The 23,003-nt window shown below is 29.8% G+C and overlaps 1 protein-coding gene across 1 annotated transcript in view; it reads right to left on the reverse strand.

The window, feature by feature from the left end:
* qless (decaprenyl diphosphate synthase subunit 1 qless) overlaps positions 1-23,003 on the reverse strand; it is a 78,813-nt gene that overhangs the window by 8,192 nt on the left and 47,618 nt on the right. The window contains exons 3-7 of the mRNA XM_065498098.1: positions 22,517-22,656; positions 15,500-15,641; positions 11,801-11,890; positions 3,956-4,087; positions 3,538-3,732 (exon numbers count right to left, since the gene is read on the reverse strand). Of these exons, the coding sequence (XP_065354170.1) occupies positions 3,538-3,732; positions 3,956-4,087; positions 11,801-11,890; positions 15,500-15,641; positions 22,517-22,656 (699 nt within the window). The remainder of the gene's footprint in view (positions 1-3,537; positions 3,733-3,955; positions 4,088-11,800; positions 11,891-15,499; positions 15,642-22,516; positions 22,657-23,003) is intronic.

Raw genomic sequence — 23,003 nt, forward strand, 5'->3', positions numbered from 1 at the left:
TCTCCGTTTAAAATCTACCACACTCTTGGACACCTTTTTTATGCTCTTCAATTTCTTTTAACAAGAGTCCAATATCTCTCCACTGGCCTTTTAGGATTTGCCTCTCTTGGTAAAAATTCCACATTATTGTTCTTTTAGCAATCTAGACCTTTCTTATCATAGTGACAGGATGCCAAATCAGGCCTAAAATTAGTGGAAACATTAAGAAGTCTTATGAATGGAAGCATTTCTTGATGTAAATTTCGGTATTTATAGAGCCTTTGGGGGTTACCGCGTAACTCAATCCGAAAACGGAAATGTTCGAAATTGTGTACTAATATACATTGTAATTCGAAACGATTTCCTTTCGAATCGAATTAGGTAGTAACCCCACTTTTTAACAAATGTTTGGCTTATTATGCCACAACTGCATATTGCTTGCCATGCCAACAACTTTTTGGAAAAATTGTCTGCTTTTGGGTGCTAAACTTTTCTACAACATTCCCTCGAGCATCAGCAACATAAAAATATTTACCCGGAAGCTGCGATAAAATGTTCATAAACCTGCATTAACTTTAACTTTTCGTACCAAATAGTCCGAGTACTGAGCTAACCGGACTGATTTCCAACCAGATGTGTTCGGAGCTCTTTTGAAAATGCTTTCTATTTATTGGCTTTAGAAACATCATGTGGACCATTATTTCTACCTGAACCAGGCCATTGATAGCTATGACACTTTCCCATCTTTCTAACTATATATGAATTCCGAGTGAAAAGAACTCCTCATCTTTTGAGGCCAAGACCGAATCAAGTGAATATCGAATACTCTGTTCTGAAGTGATACGCTTCCCAGATAAAGCGTTCTGCATTGATCGACAAAAATAGTAGTCGAACGGTTCACGATCTGGACTATAAGACAAAACTTCCCAACCACCTTATTCTATATAGGTTTTAACAGGTATTGCAACATGTGGCCTTGCGCTGTCATGATGAAATATTACGGTTTCATGTCTGGTCGCATATTCTGGGCGTTTTCAGCCAATGCTCGCTTTAAACGAATCAGTTGCGTTCGAAACAGGTTCCCTGTGATGGTCTGGCCATTAGCTTATAATATATAGGACCCGTTTGGTCCCACCAAATACTTAATATTAGCTTAGCGCCATGAATGTTTGGCTTTGGTGTCAATTCGGTTGGTTGGCCGGGCTTCACATACGATCTCTTACGCTTCGGATTATGGTAATGGATCCACTTTTCATCACAAGTAATTATCCGGTACAAAAATTATTTTCTTTTCTAGTGTTCGAGCATCATTTCGGACATGCAAAATAGTCTTTCAAGGTCTCTCGGCTTCAATTCGTTTGGTACCCAATTCCCCAGCATTTAGATGAATCCTGCTGCTCGCAACCATTATGAAATTCCTGATTGAGTAGCTCCCAATGATTTTTCAAGCTTTTGTTGAGTTTGACAACAATCTTCATTTAGTAATGCCTTAAATTCTTGGTCTTCAAACTTTTTTGGGTTCGTCTGGGCGATATTTGTCTTCCGTGTCAAAATCACCACTTCTGAACCGCATAAACCATCTCTCGCACGTTGAAACCGATGAAACACTTTCACCATAAGCTTTGGTGAGCAATCGGTGTGCTTCAGCAAAACTTTCCGAATATGACGCTTTCGACATTTCGAAACAAATAATAACTAAGTGAGAATAAATGACAGATATGTACTCTTCAAAATGGCATATTCAGAGAGCCTTAAAAGTGAGTAAAAACCAGCGTTTTTTTTTGTTTTTTATTTAAGATCATGAAAATCATTATAGTCCGACTTAAATCTTTTTTCAGAACCGAATCAATTATTCAACCCAATCACCAACAAACCGAAACTTATAAATTTTAATAGATTTTTTTTTAGGATTTTTCATTATCTTAAAAAAAAGTTAAAATATTAAGATTGTGATGTCCAAATTTGTTGCTAACTGAATGATTCCATTATATTGGTTCCACCAATTTGTTCAGTTCTAGCAATAGATAGTCAGTTGGTAAAGAAGCACTACGGTCGAAATAACCGATTTTTTTTTTACTAAACTACAATTTTTCAGCCACAGCTGAATTCATTTGGTTCCGTGTAGTTTTTGCGGAAAAAACATCACTGAAACCAAGTCTAAGCTTGATAAATACTGTGGGAATTCTGCACCATCAATTTCAATATTGGTTTACTGAAACGTTGTACATGCACGGACGATGCCGAATGTTCTGGATGCCCATTTGAAGTCTCCAAACCCGACACAATTGAAAAAAATCAAGATATGTTAACCGATCGGATCATTTGAGTATGAAAAAACTTTCCGCAAGATGGGTGTCACAACTTCGCAGGAGTGTTTGGAGATGTTCACCTGCAATGAGCAAAAACAGCAATCAACAAATAGTATGTTTCTCGAGGTGAATCGGTCATCAACCTTGACAAATCTTATTTTTTGGAAGGCATAACAAAATTGGAAAAACTTTGGACAAACTACATAGAGCTCAATGGAGACTATGTTGAAAAATAAAATGATTATTTATCATTAAAAAAGTGTCGGACTTATTGACCAGCCATCGTAATAACCTTTATTTTGCCATCAAAATCACGGTGTCATGTAAATCACCAGAATACAAATTATTATAAACCGTTTAGTTTCAGCTCTGCCTTTGGGGATTTTTAATTTAAACAACTTTAGCTAAAAAAACCCCACTAATAAAGGTTTTTTTTATGTATTTACCGCAAAAAAGAATGCGTAAATATTCTGTATTCCCGACAGCGTTGCAATAAAAACAAATAAATAAGGAAGTGCACAGACAACGCCAGCAGACACAACAAAAAATAGCGATTAAAAATAACGAATGACTATTTTTTAAATACAATAAGTGTTTACTAAAATAAGCATAAAACAAATACTTAATAACTCTATATATTTAAAGACTAAACAATAATAATATTAAGAGTTAACCAGACTAATGCCCAGTTTTTGACTTGTTATTTAAATACGTATTTAGTTAATTTTAACTTAAAATTAAGTTGTATTTAAATACAGTTTGAGTTTTTCAGTGCTACATAATTTGTCTTATTTAAATAAGATAAAAGTATGGTAGCACTACTAAATATCAACAATTTATCGATAGTTTTGCTTAAAACAGCTGTTCAACCAAAACAAAAATTGATACATTTTGCCCAATAAGAAATAAAAGTTTATTAAACAATAAAATTATTGGTAGGAAAATGCACAAAAGAAGCTCCAATTGCCCCGCATCGGAATTGTAGTTTTTGCAAGACGCTTTTTTTAGCAAGACGCTGTTGTTTGTTTTTTTTTTTACTACAATAGAGTGAAAAAAAAACCAAACAACAAAAGTCAGCTGTCAAAAACATATGGTAGTTTATGAAACTTAAATAGAATTTAAATGACCAACGTCGGCCATTTAAGTATCATTTAAAAAAGCACTGAGAAACTCATTTTCGCATTTAAATAGAACTTAAATATAATTCATATTTAAATACGAAGTCAAAAACTGGCTCTAATTATCTCACCTTTTCGCAGGCAAACAAAACGGGCGCCGTTGCAAGACCCAATTTCAAATCGGCTGCTGTTGGCTTGCCCATGGTCTCTGTGGAGGAAACAAAGTCCAGCATGTCATCGACTAATTGAAAAGCTAAACCAATATTACGGCCATATTGGAAAGCAAGTTCGGTTACATTTTCATCAGCTTCAGCAATAACCGCTGTCTGTAATTGTAGAATATTTTAAGAAAAGAAAAACAAATCAAATTAAAATGTTTATTTATTTAATTTGCTAGTAGGTTAAGGTGAAGTTTTTGATGTAAACAACTATGCCATGTATGTAGTTATATAATTGATTACATAGGTTGAACATGTAATCAGTTTTGTTTTATTAGTGTAATTTTATGCTTGATTGCATATCTATTGTTGTTGCAAATTTATTACTTACCGCTTTCAATGTATTGGCTATCAGTGAAGCCGTCTTCCTGTATGTTTTTGTTAAATAGTGGGCAAAACGTTCATTTTCAGTTTCCCTTGAACCCAGCTGCATAAATTCACCTTGTACCAAATCAGTTAAAATCTATAAAGACAAACAATTTAATAAAAAACAATTAATAAAAATCAATTTTAAGTGCATTGCAAACAAATTGTTAAAAACAAAAAATATAAAGTTTTATTACCAATTTAAATTAAAGCTAGAATATAAATTTTAATTAAAACGGAAGTTATAAAGTATGTATGTCTAAAATATTCCTAATGTTCATTTTTATACATCTCGGTATTTAATAGTTTTTATAATTGTTTGCGTTCTTTGCATATTTAAAGCATGCAATTAATTGCTTAATTAACAAGTTTAAGGTATTTCATTGTTAAACACAAAATTAACTTCTAAATTCGTGTAATTTTTGTTTTATTTAACCAGCAGACTTTATTTAACATCGATTTCTTTCTTGCTTAAAACAGCTAAAATTAAATATAGAAACAGCCTTGAGTTGGCTTTAAGGCAATAAAATTTATTTTACGCATTTACACATGAATGAATATTATTGCAATTTTAATTGTTTTGAACTTGATAAAAATTCATAAATTATACAAATATTACTATTTGGTTGCCAAAAATAATAAAAAAAAAATTAAATATTTTTATTATTTTTTTCTGAGTTGTTTTTTTTTAATTAATTTCTATTCTATGGTACATTGGTGCGTATGATTAATTAACGTACGGGTAATAAAATATCTATGCTAATATTTAAGGTGAATTAATGGTTTGTTTTAAAATGGTGTTTAACAATGAAACAAAATAAAAGTTTAGTTAATTTTTAGATTTTAAATTTAATTTTTTTCATGTTCTAGTGTCGCGTTTGTCATTGTTTGTTATCAGTACTATGCGATCGTTGTAATCAAGTCAAAATTTAGTAGCTTTAACTAAAACAAAGTTACCGCATGTATTAATAATCACACTAAACATTTGTCTTAAATTTTTAAAGTGTGTCGCGTTCCTTATCGTAACTGTATTTTATGCCTTTAAAAACCTAAATTAAAGAAATCTTAAAAAATGTTTTGTTAATTAATGTCTTCTATTGATTACTTATCTAAGTCAAACAGATTTCATTAAGAAAATAAATAAAATGTTGGAATTTACTTCTTAAAATAGCCCGAAGTTTGAATAATTTTGTCAAGCTTAATTGTCCACAAAAATTAATTCACACGTCATTTGAAAGCACAATCTCTTAATAATAATAAAAGGAAAAATTTCATTCTTCAATTTTTGGCACTAAAATGCTATAGTTTATTTAACGTACATATGTTTTTATAACCGGATTTATATATTTAAATTTAATATATATGAAAAAATACTGAGACAACATTGCTAATTGGCATTGGCACTAAACTTTTTATAAATTCTCCCTCTATATTTCATACATTTACAAAATAAACTGCCAAAATTAGAAATATCAGCTCATCTTCTACTTGCATACATACATAGATAATAGTTAAAGTCAATAGTGTCAACAACAATTTGGAATGTAAAAATCAGTTAGTTGGTAATAGTGAATATTGAAGGCTCTACGACAAATTAAGAAATTTTTTTTGTCTCGATTTTTAAAAATATGATTTATTTCAGATAGATTTATTAATTTTCAATCCTTAAGCCCCCTTTTACAATGCAGAAATTGAAAGGCAGAGAGACGAAGTTTGTTGGCAAGGGGTTGAAGAGGTAGAGTGTGTTTTACACAGGTCTGCCTTTCAATTTCTACATTGTAAAAGGAGACTTAGTTGTGATCAAAATCTAATACCAAATATACAGTGGTGGCCAGGTAATTAAGACAAAAATTGTTTTTCAAATATTTCCACAAATATGTGTCAATTCATACATATTCACTATGAACACATACAATTTTTCTACAACTTGACCAACAAATTTTTTTTTTAATAAACATATTTTCTCACATTTATATCATTATAATTTTATTATTATAAAATATTCGGACCAAATTTCGTATTTTTAGTTCCATTAGTTTCGGTCATATCATGTTATTATCGCTGAGGTGGGTCAACGTATTTCCACATATCTTTTTCCATATATGTTTTACCGATTTTTCCATTTTTGAGAAACTAGAAACATTAATAATAAATTTCATTCCCTTAGACGTCCTTTTATTTTGGCTCTATCGCACTTAAAATTCAGTTGATGAAAAAAATGCAAGTATTTGTCTTAAATTGCTGGCCACCACTGTTATCTATTTATCTTCTATCTTCTATCTTCTATCTTCTATCTTCTATCTTCTATCTTCTATCTTCTATCTTCTATCTTCTATCTTCTATCTTCTATCTTCTATCTTCTATCTTCTATCTTCTATCTTCTATCTTCTATCTTCTATCTTCTATCTTCTATCTTCTATCTTCTATCTTCTATCTTCTATCTTCTATCTTCTATCTTCTATCTTCTATCTTCTATCTTCTATCTTCTATCTCATATCTCCTATCACCTGTCTCCTGTCTCCTATCTTCTATCTTCTATCTTCTATCTTCTATCTTCTATCTTCTATCTTCTATCTCATATCTCCTATCACCTGTCTCCTGTCTCCTATATCCTGCCTCGTATCTCCTATCTCCTTTATCCTGTCTCCTTTATCCTGTCTCCTATCTCCTGTCTCTTATCTTCTATCTCCTATCTTTATACGAACCAATTTCTATCAGTGCATGACGTCTATCCAAAAATGGGACGAATAGAAAAGGGGGGTGTGGCAAGTCCCATACAAAGTAAATAGTTATTTACGAATAACTGGAGAACTATAATCGTAAAAGTATTTAAACTTTGTATAAATCAATGTCTTATCATTGTACGGAGTTTGGTTGAAAATGGGCGGGATTGGATTAGTGGGAGTGGCGCCTTCCATACAATGTAAATAGTTATTTTCGAATATCTAGAGAACTATAATTGTGAAAGTCTTCAAACTTTAGGTGAATCAATTTCACAGGTGGTCAGTGACCTTCCATACCAAGAAAATATTTATTTCTAAATATCTTGAGAACTAGATTCTTCAAACTTTGTCCGAATAGCTCTCCTATCATTTTTTGTTCTATAAAAACCTTTCACATTTTTTTATTTTACAACAATAGTGGTGGTGGTATATCCACTAAGAAGGGATTTAAAACTGATACATTTATAATTAATATTTAAAATGCATTTTTTTTAAAATCCAAACCTTTTATTTCGATATGTTACCAACTTAAAGACAAAATTATTATGCCATTTTTTACTGAGACGTATTTAATAATGGAAAATAAAGCATTTAGACAGGCTTACTTGAATAGCAAACCTTTAAAGCAATTCAATTCATTTAATTTAAACATTGTCACACCCAGCCTCATAATCCAAAGAGTAGAAGTCAAATTTTTTTTTAGAAATAAATAGAAATATTTCTGGTCAATATTTGTTCAATAAGTTTGCACCACTACGAGATTTGTTAAATAAAAGTAAACAAACGAAAAATAAAACTTTTAAAATTTTTAACTTTAATACATGACGAAGATAAAGAAGAGAAAAAAAGTCCCTGAATTAATGAATATAAATTATTAAAAAAAAAAAAACCAGAATGTGTCATACAGCCAGTTAGAAGAGTTTTACAATAAAAGAAGAGCAAAAAAAAATACAGAAAACAAATCAAATATTTTACAATGCAAGTCAAGCATGCGGAAATTGATTAGTTACGTTTACACAGACACACACTCACAGATACTCAGACATATTTAGTACATGCAAACTTAAACTCAAACTGAAATTCAAATTCATTTAAACTATTAATGAGGTTTGGCAATATCTTGGACTAAAACATGGTGTAAATATTTTGGAATTTGGCATCATCCAAAACCCAAATTCATAGCAAAAAAAACGCAAATGTTATGTAATAAGTGTTTAAATAAAACACGTATTTATGTTAAATACAACAACTACTGCCTAAATTTTAATTTAAAAAAAAAACACACACAAAACACATCTATTTATTTAACATCTTGGATAAAGGTGCGTTTAAACATAAGTACGAGTACTAGTAAGACTAAAACAAAAAAGATCCAACTTCTATTTTAAGCGTTTTTCTCATAAACAATTTACTGTCATAAATATTCAAATTTTAATTTGACACACCTTTTACACAAACACACTTGAATTTCGCGGCTTTTTTTTAAAATAAATTTCAAACTTAAACTCCCCTGTCTTATAGCAGTTGACCATATCTCTTTTTTTAATGAAGTTCATTTAATTTGATTTAATGGCTTAAACTATTCGCCTCCTTTGTTGTATGTCTGATATAAAACGAATCTTAAACATTTTATTGCCAAAAAAAAAATGTAAAAAAAACCATCAAGTACGAGTTTAAACATTAAATATGCTGGCTTTGTTTGGTGTTGCACAGTTGGATTCTTGTTTAAGAACTTGAAAATGAAAAATGTTGTCTCGTTTTCAAGGTTGTCAACTTTACTGTAACCACTTCCTGTTGCACTAGAGTTCAAGGGAATTTGTTGCCTCTTGTATGTTGTCTGTTTGTTTTGTTATTCCTTTTAAGAAAGAATTAAGTATCAAAATTGTGAATTTTTTTTTTGGAAAATTTCGAGTTTGGATCTGATCAAATCAGAAAATTGTAGTCAATTTTGAAAATGTGTATATGTGTTGCATTGACTCTAAATTTTGGAAATGCGATTACAAAAAGACAAATTCCAATATTTGCAAAGAATGTGTTATATCTAACACATGCGTCCCAAAAAAAGTAAATTTTAGGACCCTTTTGAAAACTATTTACAATTTAAAATTTTGTTGAATAAATAGGAGTAAAAATACTACTTTTTTTAAAAAAAGGAGTAGAAATACTACTTCTTTAAAAAAAGGAATAGAAATACAACTTTTTTTAAAAAAAAGGAGTAGAAATACTACTTTAAAAAAAACAAGTAAGAGTGCTATATTCGGCTATGCCGAATCTTATATACCCTTCACCTTTGTTGTGGATGCATTATTATTTTTTATAATTAGTATATATGTATGTACATTGCCCACTTTCAGCATACAGCATCCTAAATTTATCAAGAACACAAAAAACAACAACAACGCCAAACGAAACAAAACACCAAAAGAAAAAACAAAATACGCAAGGCAATGAAACCAACACACATCCAAACATACGTTTAATTGTATAAAAAACAACATCAACGCCAAAAGAAACAAAATACGCAAAGCATGCAGATTCAAACATACGATTTGTTGATTTTTTGTCAAAAAAACCAACACACAACCAAACAAACGTTTAGTTGTATAAAAAACAACAACAACGCCAAAAGAAACAAAACACAAAAAAAAAACAAAATACGCAAAGCATGCACATCCAAAAACATACGTTTTGTTGCTTTTTTGTCAAAAAAACCAACACACAACCAAACAAACGTTTAGTTGTATAAAAAACAACAACAACGCCAAAAGAAACAAAAAACAAAAGAAAAAACCAAATACACAAAGCTTGCCCAAGCATACGTTTTGTTGTTTTTTTGTCAAAGCATGCAATACATTATGTTTTTTGATGAAATTTTCAGAGGTTGTCTCGGATTTTTGCTCATATCTCCGTTATTTATGGACGGATTTTGCTGATTTTAAATAGCAAAATTCTCGAAAGTATGTCTGACAGAATTGTTGAAGATTTGGATCCCGGAGATATCTGGGGCCTTCAGAAAATTGATTTCAACAGACAGACAGACAGACAGACGGACAGACAGACAGACAGACAGACAGACAGACAGACAGACAGACAGACAGACAGACAGACAGACAGACAGACAGACAGACAGACAGACAGACAGACAGACAGACAGACAGACAGACAGACAGACAGACAGACAGACAGACAGACAGACAGACAGACAGACAGACAGACAGACAGACAGACAGACAGACAGACAGACAGACAGACAGACAGACAGACAGACAGACAGACAGACAGACAGACAGACAGACAGACAGACAGACAGACAGACAGACAGACAGACAGACAGACAGACAGACAGACAGACAGACAGACAGACAGACAGACAGACAGACAGACAGACAGACAGACAGACGGACATGGCTTAATCGACTCCGCTATCTATAAGGATCCAGAATATATATACTTTATAGGGTCGGAAATGAAAAATGTAGAAATTACAAACGGAATGACAAACTTATATATACCCTTCTCACGAAGCTGAAGGGTATAAAAACGAGTAAAAATACTACTTTTATAAAAACAGGAGTAGAAATACATTTTTTAAAAAAAGGAGTAGAAATACACTTGTTTTAAAAAAGGAGTAGAAATACTACTTTTTCTAAAACAGGAGTAGAAATACTACTTTTAAAAAAAGGTGTGGAAATACTACTTTATAAGAAAAGGCTGTGAAAATACTAATTTTTTAAAAAAAGGCGTAGAAATACAACTTTTTTTAAAAAAAGGAGTAGATACTACTTTTAAAAAAAAAGGAGTAGAAATATTACTTTTTGAAAAAAGGAGTAAAAATACTACTTTTTTTCAAAAAGAAGTAGAAATACTACTTTTTATAAAAATGGAGTAGAAATACTACTTTTTTAAAAAAGGAGTAGAAATACTACTTTTTTAAAAAAGGAGTAGAACTATTTATAAAAAATGGAGTATAATATATCTATTTTTTTTTAAAAAAAGGAGAAGAACTACCTTTAAAAAAGATATACTTACTTTTTTTTAAAAAGGAGTAGAATAGTACTACTTTTTTAAAAAAAGGAGTAGAAATACTACTTTTTTAAAAAAGGAGTAGAAATACTACTTTTTTAAAAAAAGGAGTAGAAATACTACTTTTTAAAAAAGAGGAGTGAAATACTACTTTTTTAAAAAAAAGAGTAGAAATACTACTTTAAAAAAAGGAGTAGAAATACTACTTTTTAAAAAAAGGAGTAGAAATACTACTTTTTAAAAAAAGGAGTAGAAATACTACTTTAAAAAAAATGAGTAGAAATACTTATTTTTTACAAAAGGAGTAGAAGTACTACTATTTATAAAAAAATCCAGTGCTTATTGAAACATATTTTAGCTTGAGCACATGAACACAGATTTGAATCGTTTGAGACATATCTCAAAAAATGTTGCCAAAATGGAGTACATATTTTGAAATTTCAAACTTGACGTATGTTCAATAGGATAAATTGGTACTTTTTCTTCTAATAGATATTAGATTATTAAACTTATATACATCATATTTATATAATATGATTCTAAGTAAAGAAAGGATACGTTAACAAAAATTATACTTTTTAGTTATTGAAAACGTACTTTTTGAGTTTTCTATAATAATGAACCTGGAATCAGTAAATTAAGCATGAATGATCCTGACTGAGTTAGAATCTACAATAAAGGGACTTACAGGTACATGTTTTCCATCTAATAGTACTTTTATAACAATGGACCTAAAAACATGACTGTTTCTTTTCACTCCAAACCTTTTTCGTTTTTCAAGATTCGAGAATAGCGGAGAGAGACAATGAAGGAGTTTGTGCAATATATCAATACTTCAGACGAACCCATTTTTATATAAATTAAGTTGGGACAAATTCCGAATATGTACATAAAACCACAAGTAATCATTTTTAAAACCACCACTTAATAACAAACGTTAAAACTTCCTGATGTCAATTAAATATAATTTATAGTTTTTTAAAAAAAAAAACAATAAGCACAAACAATAAAACAATTTACTTTTAAAGTTATTAATAATGAATTTGTCAATATTAAATACTCACTTGACTCAAAACGATTGTTACATCGTCACTTTTCAGACGGGCAATCATTATGGAAGCCACCGATAAAATATAATCACCAGCCATTGTAACCTGAAAATACGATACAAAAGAAATTAAAACAGCACATTAGCAACATGAGTAACTATTTTTAAAATCATCATCATCATCATCTTTGTCGTCACAGTCTTGTCTGTCTTTATCGTCATTAAAATAAAAAATAAACATTAATTAATTATAACGAAATATTTTTGCGGAATATTTGGGTTAAAAAGAAATCAATGAATGAGCGAGTAAAACTGAATGCTTAAATATAGTAAATTTGTGTGTATTGAAAGTTTGGAAAGAATTGAGTCATAGATTTGTGTTAGATTGAAATTTGTTTTGTTAAGTAAGTGAAACAAATTTTGCTATAACTATTTAAAAGTGGGTTGTGTGATAAGGTGTTAAATGTTTAAAATATTGACTTACTCACTTATTTTGTAAAACAATTCAAGTCACTTTGAAAATATTTCTATACAAAACAATATATATGATTAATCGAAGTAAAAAAAAATTTATTCGAATGAATAACATTTTTCAAATTAGAATATTGCAGTATTTCTACTGCTTTTTTTAAAATAAAAAAGTAGTATTTTTACTGATTTTAAAAAAAAAAGTAGTATTTCCACTCCTTTTAAAATAATTAGTATTTCTACTGCTTTTTGAAAAAAGTAGTATTTCTACTCCTGTTATAGAAAAAGTAGTATTTCTACTGCTTTTTTTTAAAAAATGTTGTATTTCTACCGCTATTTTTAAAAAAAGTAGTATTTCTACTCCTTTTTTTAAAAAAGTAGTATTTCTACTCCTTTTTTTTTTAAAAGTAGTATTTTTACACCTTTTTTAAAAAAAGTAGTATTTCTACTGCTTTTTTTAAAAAAGTAGTTTTTCTACCCCTTTTTTAAAAAAGTAGTATTTCTACTATTCTTTTAAAAAAAGTAGTATTTCTACTCCTTTTTTAGAAAAAGTAGTATTTCTACTCCTTTTTTAAAAAAGTAGTATTTCTACTATTTTTTTAAAAAAAAGTTGTATTTCTACTCCTGTTTTAGAAAAAGTAGTATTTCTACTGTTTTTTTTTAAAAAAAGTTGTATTTCTACCGCTATTTTTAAAAAAATTAGTATTTCTACTCCTTTTTTAAAAAAAGTAGTATTTCTACTCCTTTTTTAAAAAAAGTAGTATTTCTACTCCTTTTCTAAAAAAAGTAGTATTTCTACTCCTTTTTTTAAAAAAGTAGTATCTTTACACCTTTTTTTAAAAAAGGAGTATTTCTACTCCCTTTTTAAAAAAAGTTGTATTTCTACTCCTTTTTTAAAAAAAGAGTAGTATTTCTACTCCTTTTTTAAAAAAAGTAGTATTTCTACTCCTTTTTTAAAAAAAGTAGTATTTCTACTCCTTTTTTTAAAAAAGTAGTATCTTTACACCTTTTTTAAAAAAAGGAGTATTTCTACTCCCTTTTTAAAAAAAGTTGTATTTCTACTCCTTTTTTAAAAAAAAATAGTATTTCTACTCCTTTTTTAAAAAAAGTAGTATTTCTACTCCTTTTTTAAAAAAAGTAGTATTTCTACTCCTTTTTTTTAAAGTAGTATTTTTACTCCTTTTTTAAAAAAAGTAGTATTCCTACTCGTTTTTTAAAAAAAAAGTAGTATTTCTACTATTAGTTTACAAAAAAAGTTGTATTTCTACTCCTTTTTTAAAAAAAGTAGTATTTCTACTCCTTTTTTAGAAAAAGTAGTATTTCTACTGCTTTTTAAAAAAAAGTAGTATTTCTACTCCTTTAAAAAAAAGTAGTATTTCTAATACTTTTTTAAAAAAGTAGTATTTCTACTTTTTTTTATAAGAAATGTAATATTTCTACTCCTTTTTTTAAAAATTATGTATTAAAAAAAAGTAGTATTTCTACCCCTTTTTTAAAAGATGTAGTATTTCTACTCCTTTTTAAAAGAAAATAGTATTTTTACAAATTGTTTTTGGAAAACTTATGTTATTGTCAATTCAGCTCCTCTAGAACAGTTTAGAATGTAGAGAGTCGGTCAAAGTAAAAAAGGACGTGTTTTATTTTTAAAAGTATTTGTGTGATTGAAAGGAAAATAGCTTGGCTGTCCCTAGTGGTAATGAGAGAGATCATGTCGTAAACTGAAGAAGTTTTTTCACGAATTTTCTCATCTGACAACCCTCGCCTCAGACAGTAGTACATAGTGCAATACATTACATATTATTTCTGTAAATTGTTTCTTAATATTTCACAGACTATTGACTTCATTGTTCTGTCTTTGTTTAGTTTGAAAAAGAAACACCAAAAACTCTTAACAATTTAATGTGATTTAACAAATATTTGTTGCTTTTTCTGTTGTAAATGACTTGTTATTTATTTAGTAAATGCTTGTGGATCTAAAAAAAATTTATATATTTTATAATTGAGCATGTGTACATACATATGCCTGCTTTTTAAGTTTAAATTTTTATAATATTGTTGTTAATTTTTCTTGAAGGTTCTTTAACAACATGTTAAACAACAAAACTAACAACCAGATAAGACATATTTTACTTCTGTTTTTGTTTTTTTTTTGGCAGCATGTGTGGCAGTGTAACACTAGATAAATTACAAGATTATTATTTTCAGTTTTTGGAGTTTTATATTTTTCGCTAACAGCCAAACGATTTAAACTTACATGCAATATTAAGAAGTTTAAAAAAAAAAAAACTAAATTCAAAATTTGTATGTTGCAATACTGTTTGATTTGTTGAGAGCAGGTTGCAGCAATTGCTGCTGACCGTAAATAAAAATATACTTGTGTTTAAATTGGAGTAAAGTAAATACTACTAGTATTTACTTTATATAAGAGGATATTTATTTATTTGTAAGGCAATATTTGTTTAAACTTTCAAATTATTGGTGTCTTTTCTGAATGTGAATGTTTTACACATGGATGGAGAATTTTTTAGTTGTTATTACATATTATTAGAATCATAATTTAACATAATTTGTTTGGTCTACTCTTACTTGTTAAAACTTAAGACTTTTAGGACCAACTTTCAAATATGTCTACGTGTTTTGGATCTCAGCAGTCTATATATTTGGTCAATTCACAAGGCCTCTTATCATGTCATATTGTCCTAAAATAATACTACTCTGTATGCTATGTTTATTGTGTTGTCGTAATCAACCAGTAGAGATCTGTGCCGAACGCCTAAGAGTCGGTTAAGCCGAGCCGCCGAGTCGTAAAATATTAGGACATTATGAAAATATGACATGATAGGCGACCTTGTGAATTGAGCAATTATATTAACATTTCAACTTGACAGCAATAAAGGATTAAGTATTAAAACATCTGACATTTGAATTAAACATGTCATGTATTCAGTTGCAATAAAATTATATAATAAAATCAGACTATCATTGAACTATCAGACTATATAACTACATATTGTTAAATAATCTGTTGATAATAGCGAGGCCATTTATTTAGAATTTAATGCATTTTAAAACATACAAACATGTCACTCACGTCAGTCATAGTAACACTAGTAATTGCTGCATTTAAATCACAACATTTTGCGATTTATTTTTGTCCACATTCCTTTAATATATAACTTTTATGGCTTAAATTTAGGTCAATTTAAAGTAATTTGCAATATGCAAACAACAAATCCATTCAACATACCTTTTTATGATTCCATAATACATTCACACTTGGTTTGCCACGACGAAAATCAGACTGATCAATAACATCATCATGTACCAAACTGGCCGAATGCACCATTTCAGAAAACAAAGCGATTTGTCGTTGTTTATGCAGCAATTGTCTACAAAAATAAAAAATATAACAAATAAAAGTTTTTTTGAAAAAAACGCTCTATAAAAGATAAAAGAAAAAGAAAAAGATGACATAAAATCGCACAATCATTTATATCAAAAAAACCATCTATAAATGCAGGCACGAATAAATAAATTTAAATTGTATGAATACAATAGCGAATACAAGTACTTGAATTGATGTTTATTGGTTAGTATTGAAATTTGTTCAGATATTATTTGCACTAAATCATAAAAAATAAGGTTAATACGACAACTAATTACTTGCAAAGCCTATCAAACCAAAAATAAAGGAATGAAAAATTGCAAAAATTTACTCGTACAGTGTGTTACAAAACTGTTTTAAATCCTATTTTTATTTTTCATTTCAACAAAATATAATACTTGTTTTTAATTAAAATATTGTTACGAATTTGCATTAGCGATTTGAATTTAACGGTGTGTAGCAACTGCCAGCTACATTCATCGTGTTTATAAACATTTCCATCAGTAGAAGCTTCTACTTATCAACAATGTTGATAGCATGCTGTTGATTAGCATTGTTTATAAGTATGGTAACACTAACTGTTAAGCTGCTAACATTAATATCGAAAGCTCCAGAATTCGAATATACGAGTTTTGACCGTTAAGAACAATCTAGGCTACTCAGATACAGATGGCACTGTCTATAAATAGTGTCAGAGGTTGCAGTCGTGTATGAGTTCATGATATACGCTGTGTAAATAAATATCAACTGAGTGCCTTAAAGTGTGCTGTATTTTCCAGTGAATTCGTGTACATTATAAAGTGCGTCTGTATTTCTGCGAATTTATAAACGTGTATAAAAACACTGAGCGACTATTTAATTTTGTTGTTGTTGTACATTTAATTAAATAAAGAAATTTTAAAATTTTTTGGGCTATTATTACAACTTGCCGTTATAGTTAAAGTTAACTTTATGGGTACCTTTTTCTATTGCTTAAAGTCACCTTTAGCTATAAAGGCAAATTTTAATAATGGCCCTTAAACTACTAAACTGCTTTTTATTTGCAATCAAAAGTATCCGGTTTATTTAAAGGAAATAAACCCCCATTTTTTAAAGGTAAAATCGTAACAATATTATTCAAATGTTGTTCCCATGAAATATCCATTTGCCTCGAAGGGAAAATTGCTATCGTGATATTTTCATGAACTTTTCATTCACAATAGTTGATTTTGTTCGTAACAGCTGCTTATTGTTTACAAAATTCCATCCAAAAATTTCACAATATGTGGATTTTTTTTCATGTGAACAAAGTTAATGAACGAGAAATGGGAAAAAGGTGATTATGTGTAAGACTTAAAAATGCGGGATTCACAATAGATGGCGTATCTTTTGAACTCGTTTTTTTTAATAATTTATATGTCATTTTGAAGGGTACATATCTGTCATTTATTCTCACTTAGTTATTGAACATTACAGAGTAAACAACAAGGGTTTTTTGCTTCGAAAATGTAGATTTTTGTGCCAACAAAGCGTCATATACGGGAAGTTTTGATTGCTTTCCGAAGATTATGGTGAATGTGTCTCATCGATTTCAAAGTGCGACAGATTGAGGTTTGTGAGGTTCAGAAATGATGACTTTGACATGGAAGAGTTTGAAGACCAAGAATTGAAGGCATTAAGGACTGAGATCGAAAAATTCTTAACACACGTTTTTCATTAAAACTTTTAACCCAAGTATTATTTGATTTAGTTTGCTCAAGTTACCTTTGTAAAATTTTTAAATATTTTCAACAAAATCCAACTTGGTTCTACAAAATGTTGGCCAAACAATCAAAGAAAACCTGGTTCATGTAGAGCGAATGGTTCACATGATGTTTCTAAAGCCAATAAATAGAAAGCATTTTCAAAAGAGCTCCCAACACATGCAGTAGGAAAGCAGTCCGGTTAGCTCAGTATTCGCACTATTTGGTACGAAAAGTTAAAGCCAATGCAGGTTTAAAAATATACAAGGCTCAAAATGTTCCTGACAAGAACTCTGCTTAAAATTTAGAGGCCAAAGACAGAGCACGGTAATTGAAGTCATATTTTATACAAAAAATATACCTGCTACATAATGGATGACGAAACGTATGTTCCGGAAAATTTTTCGCAGCTTCCGGGTCAATATTTTTATGTTGCTGATCGATATAATTGATTTATAAAGGATTTATCCAAAAGAATTGAAGCCGAGAGATACGAATTGAGGCCGAGAGACCTTGAAAGACGATTTTGCATGTCCAAAATGAAGTTTGAACGCTATAAAAGGAAATCAGTTTTGCACCGAAACATGGAAGATCGTATGTAAAGCCCGTCAAACCAGCTGAATCGACATCAAAGCCAATTATCCATGGCAAAGGGTTCTATATATTATGAGCTGCTGAAATCTGGCCAGACCATCACAGGGAACTTCTACCGAACCCAACTGATTCATTTGAAGCGAGCATTAACCGAAAAACGTCCAGAATATGCAAGGCATGAAATCGTAATATTCCATCATGACAACGCTCGGCCACATATTGCAATACCTGATAAAAAGTATTTAGAATGAAGTCGTTGGGAAGTTTTGTCTCATCCGCTTTATAGTCCAGACCTTGACCTGTCCGACTACTGTTTGTGACGATCAATGCAGAAAGCTCTCTCTGGGATACGCTTTACTTCAGAACATAAATTGCTTGATTCATTCTTGGCCTCAAAAGACGAGTAGTTCTTTTGGCTCGGAATTCAAATGTTGCCAGAAAGATGGGAAAACGTCATAGCTAACAATTGCCAATACTTTGAATAAATTTATATTGAACATATATTTCAAAATAAATGTTAAAAATTTAAAAAAAAATTACGCATTTTTAAGTCATGCACCCTTTAGTTATAGTATTTTAAATAGAAACATAAACATTACATGGTTTGTTACTAAGGAAAATAATAACAATTTGTATAACCCCCAGTAACACGAAGTCTGGTTACGTGTTAACTAATAGTTAAACTGACAGTTTTCATATAAAAATAATTTTAACCGACAGTATAACTGTTAGTTAACGCCTAACCAAGCTTCGTGTTAATGGGGGTAAGCAACATAATTTATTTTTAAATCAAGCTTGTTTTCACTTGAATTTTCCAAACTTGTGTAAATCCCAATTCTATACACACTATTTTGTTCCACACTGTACATGTGCATGCACTAAATGTGTGTTCGAACACTTGTCTGTGTGACTGCAACAATTACAAAACTTTTATTATTTTTATAAGCCTTTTGGCCAATTTTTTATAGGGTCAATAACTAATATCAATACAAATACACACAGGTTTTTTCTTTTTTTTGCAACAAAAGTGGAAAAAATTACATTAAATTAAATTTAAATATTTATTTACAAAAAATCATTAACATTATACAAAAAAAAAAAAAAAGCACCGCAACAATAATAACAATGAAAAACATTGTGTTTCACTGATTGTACACAAAGTGATTGACTTAATAAATAAATGCAATTTGTTTTTAGTTTTTCTTTTTATATCCTACACCGCCATAGTTGGTAGGATATTATGCGTTTAAGCTGACGTTTGTAACGCCTAAAACTAACATGTACCAAGCCATTCAGAATCAGTTTCTGAGTTGATTTAACCCTTTAATGCATATTGTTGCCAATTGTTTACATTCCAGTTCCACTTAATTTTAGACGAATATAAGCTTGATACTAATTCAGATTCTAATTCAGAAAAATCAAATGGAGTACGAAAAGTTTCAGTTAAAGAAATTCTAAATCAAACTAAAGCTAAATGAAATATAATAAATAATAATCAACTAAATATTTGATACTTTATTGAAAAATAAAAGTAAAAATCATGCATTTAAGGGTTAACTTGACCGCAAGTCTTGTAATGAAACTTTAGTTTGCAACGAAATTCGTGAAGCCTTCTTATAATCGCCCAAGGATGAATCCTATTGAAACTGATTGAAATGTAATCCCAAATCAGCAGATCATTGGCAATGTGTTAAAAGGATAAAATTTATTTTTTTTCAGATCTTACAAACATATTTCTATGACAGTATGACTTCAAAATGCGGGATTTTTTTTAATTTTTAGCTATTTTGAAACATTTGAACGATAAAAATTTATTCAAAGTATTGGTCATTGTTAGCTATGGCCTTTTTCCATCTATCTGGCTTAGAGATGCTAATCGGGACTGATTTTTGAAAATCCCGGGGATCGGGATTTGGTAAAGAATCCCGAAATCCCGATCCGGGGTTTCGGGTTTTTTGGGAAATTTAAAATCCCGAAAATTATAAGAAAGAAACGTACATAATTATGTCTTTACAATTGAAAGTAAATTTTTTATTTAGCAATTAATTTTTATTAGACACTAAAAATCATACTATTGCATCTATGGTTTCGTCTGCCATTCTGGAACGAATTTTGTTTCCGACATCTGCAAGTATTTTCCTCTTGTTCCTTCAGAAATAAAGTGATATATTTCTTTTGCAAGTTGGAAATCTACATTATAACTTGGTTTCATTATTGTTATTTGGGTTTTTTACATTTATTAATATTATCTTTTAGCCTTTGAACAATCGAAATATTTTCATTTTGTTCGAGCTCCTCATCTGAGATAAAATCAATTTCGTTTGAAGAGGATTTAAATTGAGTTTTTTTAGATAACTTACAAAAAAAAATGTGAATAATTGATTTTCCAGAGCCCCACTCTAGGAAAACCAAAAATACCGCTTTCCTTTATTAACTATGTTGTAGCAGGAGTTGAGCTTAACAACTTTGCTGAACATCACTTTGCGATATTCGGGCATGTAGAATGTCGAAATGGATAAAAATGGATATTTATTTATGATAAACGAGATTTAAAATTAAAAAATCCCGGGCTTCGGGGTTTAAGAAATCCCGAAAACCCCGGGATTTTCGGGAACGGGATTCCCCGATTAGCATCTCTAATCTGGCTACATATGGATTCCGAGCCAAAATAACTGCTCATCTTTTTAGGCCAAGAACGAATCAATCCAATATCTGCTACTCAGTTCCAAAGTGAAGCATATCCCAGAGAGAGCGACCTGAATCGATCGAAACTAATATTAGTGATCGGGCCATGTTGTCGAATGAGGCAAAACTTCCCAACCACTCCATTCAAAATACTTTTTAACAGGTATTGCAACAAGTGGCCGAGCATTGTCTTGATGGAATATTACGGTTCCCTGTAATGGTCTGGTTAGATTTCAGGAGCTTATAATAGATAGGACCATTTTGCTCCCACCAAATACAGAGAATTACCATAGCGCCATGGATATTTGGCTTTGATGTCGATTCGGCTGATTGGTCGGACTCCATACAATCTCTTACGCTTCCGATTATCTCAATGGATCCATTGTTCATCGCCAGCAATGATTCGATACAAAAATGATTTTCTTTTATAGCGTTAAAGCATTATTTCGGATTCAAGGTATCTCAGCTTCATTTCGTATGATACCCAATTTCCCTGCTTTTGGATGAATCGTGTTTCGTTTTGAAATTGCTGATTGAGTAGCTCTCAATGATTTTGCAAGCTCTTGTTGAATTTGACAAAAATCTTAATGCAGTAATGCCTCCAATTGTTGGTCTTCAATTTGTTTTGGCTGTCATCGGTGATCTATGTCTTCACCACTTCTGAACCGCACAAACCATCTCACGCACGTTGAAACCGATGGAGCACATTCACCATAAGCTTTGGTGAGCAATCGGTGTGCTTCAGCGTCACTTTTTTTGTAAAAGTAAAGAAGTAAAGCAAAACTTCTTGCATATGACGCTTTGTTGGCACAAAATTCAAAGGAAAAAAATAAGTTGTTGTTTACACTATAATATTTAATAACTAAGTGAGAATAAATGACAAATATGTAGCCTTAAAAATGACATATAAGTTATTAAAACCAAAAACCGCGAATAAAAGATACGCCATCTACTGCAAATCCTGCATACGTTTCCCGATTTTAGTAAAATCTTCAGTATATATTTCCTATGGACTAATTAATAGTATTCTGACTTTGTTTATAAAATAATATACAGATCATAATTAATTACAGTTCCCATATAATTTCCATTAAACAAAAATCATTTTCAACACAGAAAAAATTATATTTCAATTCAAACAATTATCCCATATTGAACTGGTTTCAATACAATTTTCGTTATTGGTTGAATTTCAAATACAAAAATTATTGAATAGATAATTTTCGTAATTGAAACACAAAAAATAACAAAAATGTGTTTTCAATTACGAAAATTATCTATTCAATAATTTTTGTATTTGAAATTCAAACAATAACGAAAATTGTATATTCAATTGTCAAAATAATCAAATTCAAAACTCAAAATTCAATAGAAAATATCAAGAAATTTTGTTTTTGAGCAAATGAATACTTGATTTAATTATGAAATAATTGAAACCAGTTCAATATGTGACAAATATTTGAATTGAAACGGTTTAAGAAATAGTTTTTTCTGTGTAGTGAATAAATCTCATATTTTTTCAGTACAAAATTCTAAAAAATGTTAGGATTCCTTGATAATTGAACCCCGGATTATTTAATTGCATATCTAAGGCATAAGTCTCGATTTTACGTCTAATTCTTAATGGAACTCCATTATGAATATAATCGTAGGAGTAGGATATCATATGGTCGGACTTAACCGCTTAAATTTTCATACTATTTTTTATGTTAAAAATATATGTACGTATTTTAAACTAAAATCATCCGTAGCACAAAAAGTTAATGCATTTTTTCCAAAACCAAAAATAAAGAATAAATTTTTTACACTTTATTTAAATAAAATTTAAATTAAAACTAAGCGACAGCAGTTAAATGAAAAATCAGCTATTAAAACTTACCTTGATTCTTTGTTTAAGTGATAATTTATAGCTTTGGACATAAGCATTGTAACCATGGGCCTTAAGGCCTTGCCCTGGCCATCGAAATAGTATGTGGCGATTTTATCAAGTTCAGCTTGACTTGTACCTTGTGCAAGTAACTGTAAAGAGAAAGATAAGGAAACAAAGAATTAACAAACTTAAATAATAAAAAAATTAAATGTAGTTTAGCCTTGAGATAAGATTAAGTTTTGATTAACAAGTACAATTTAAATTGGCTGAGAAAATTCCCTATTTTTATAATTATCACTAAGTAAAAGTACAATATTTTAAATACTTTGTGCCAGCTTTGCAAAGCGGTCGCCAAAAAAAAGTGCAAAATTTTATCAAATTTTTTAAATGATTTTCATCTGAAATAGTTTAATAATTCTTTGGGAATTTACAAAAAAATAACTGCACTAAACAAGTTTATTTTAAATTGTTAAAACCAATCACATCTTTAAATGCT

Source organism: Calliphora vicina, chromosome 1, assembly GCF_958450345.1.
Source record: "Calliphora vicina chromosome 1, idCalVici1.1, whole genome shotgun sequence".
In the NCBI taxonomy this organism is placed as follows: domain Eukaryota; kingdom Metazoa; phylum Arthropoda; class Insecta; order Diptera; family Calliphoridae; genus Calliphora; species Calliphora vicina.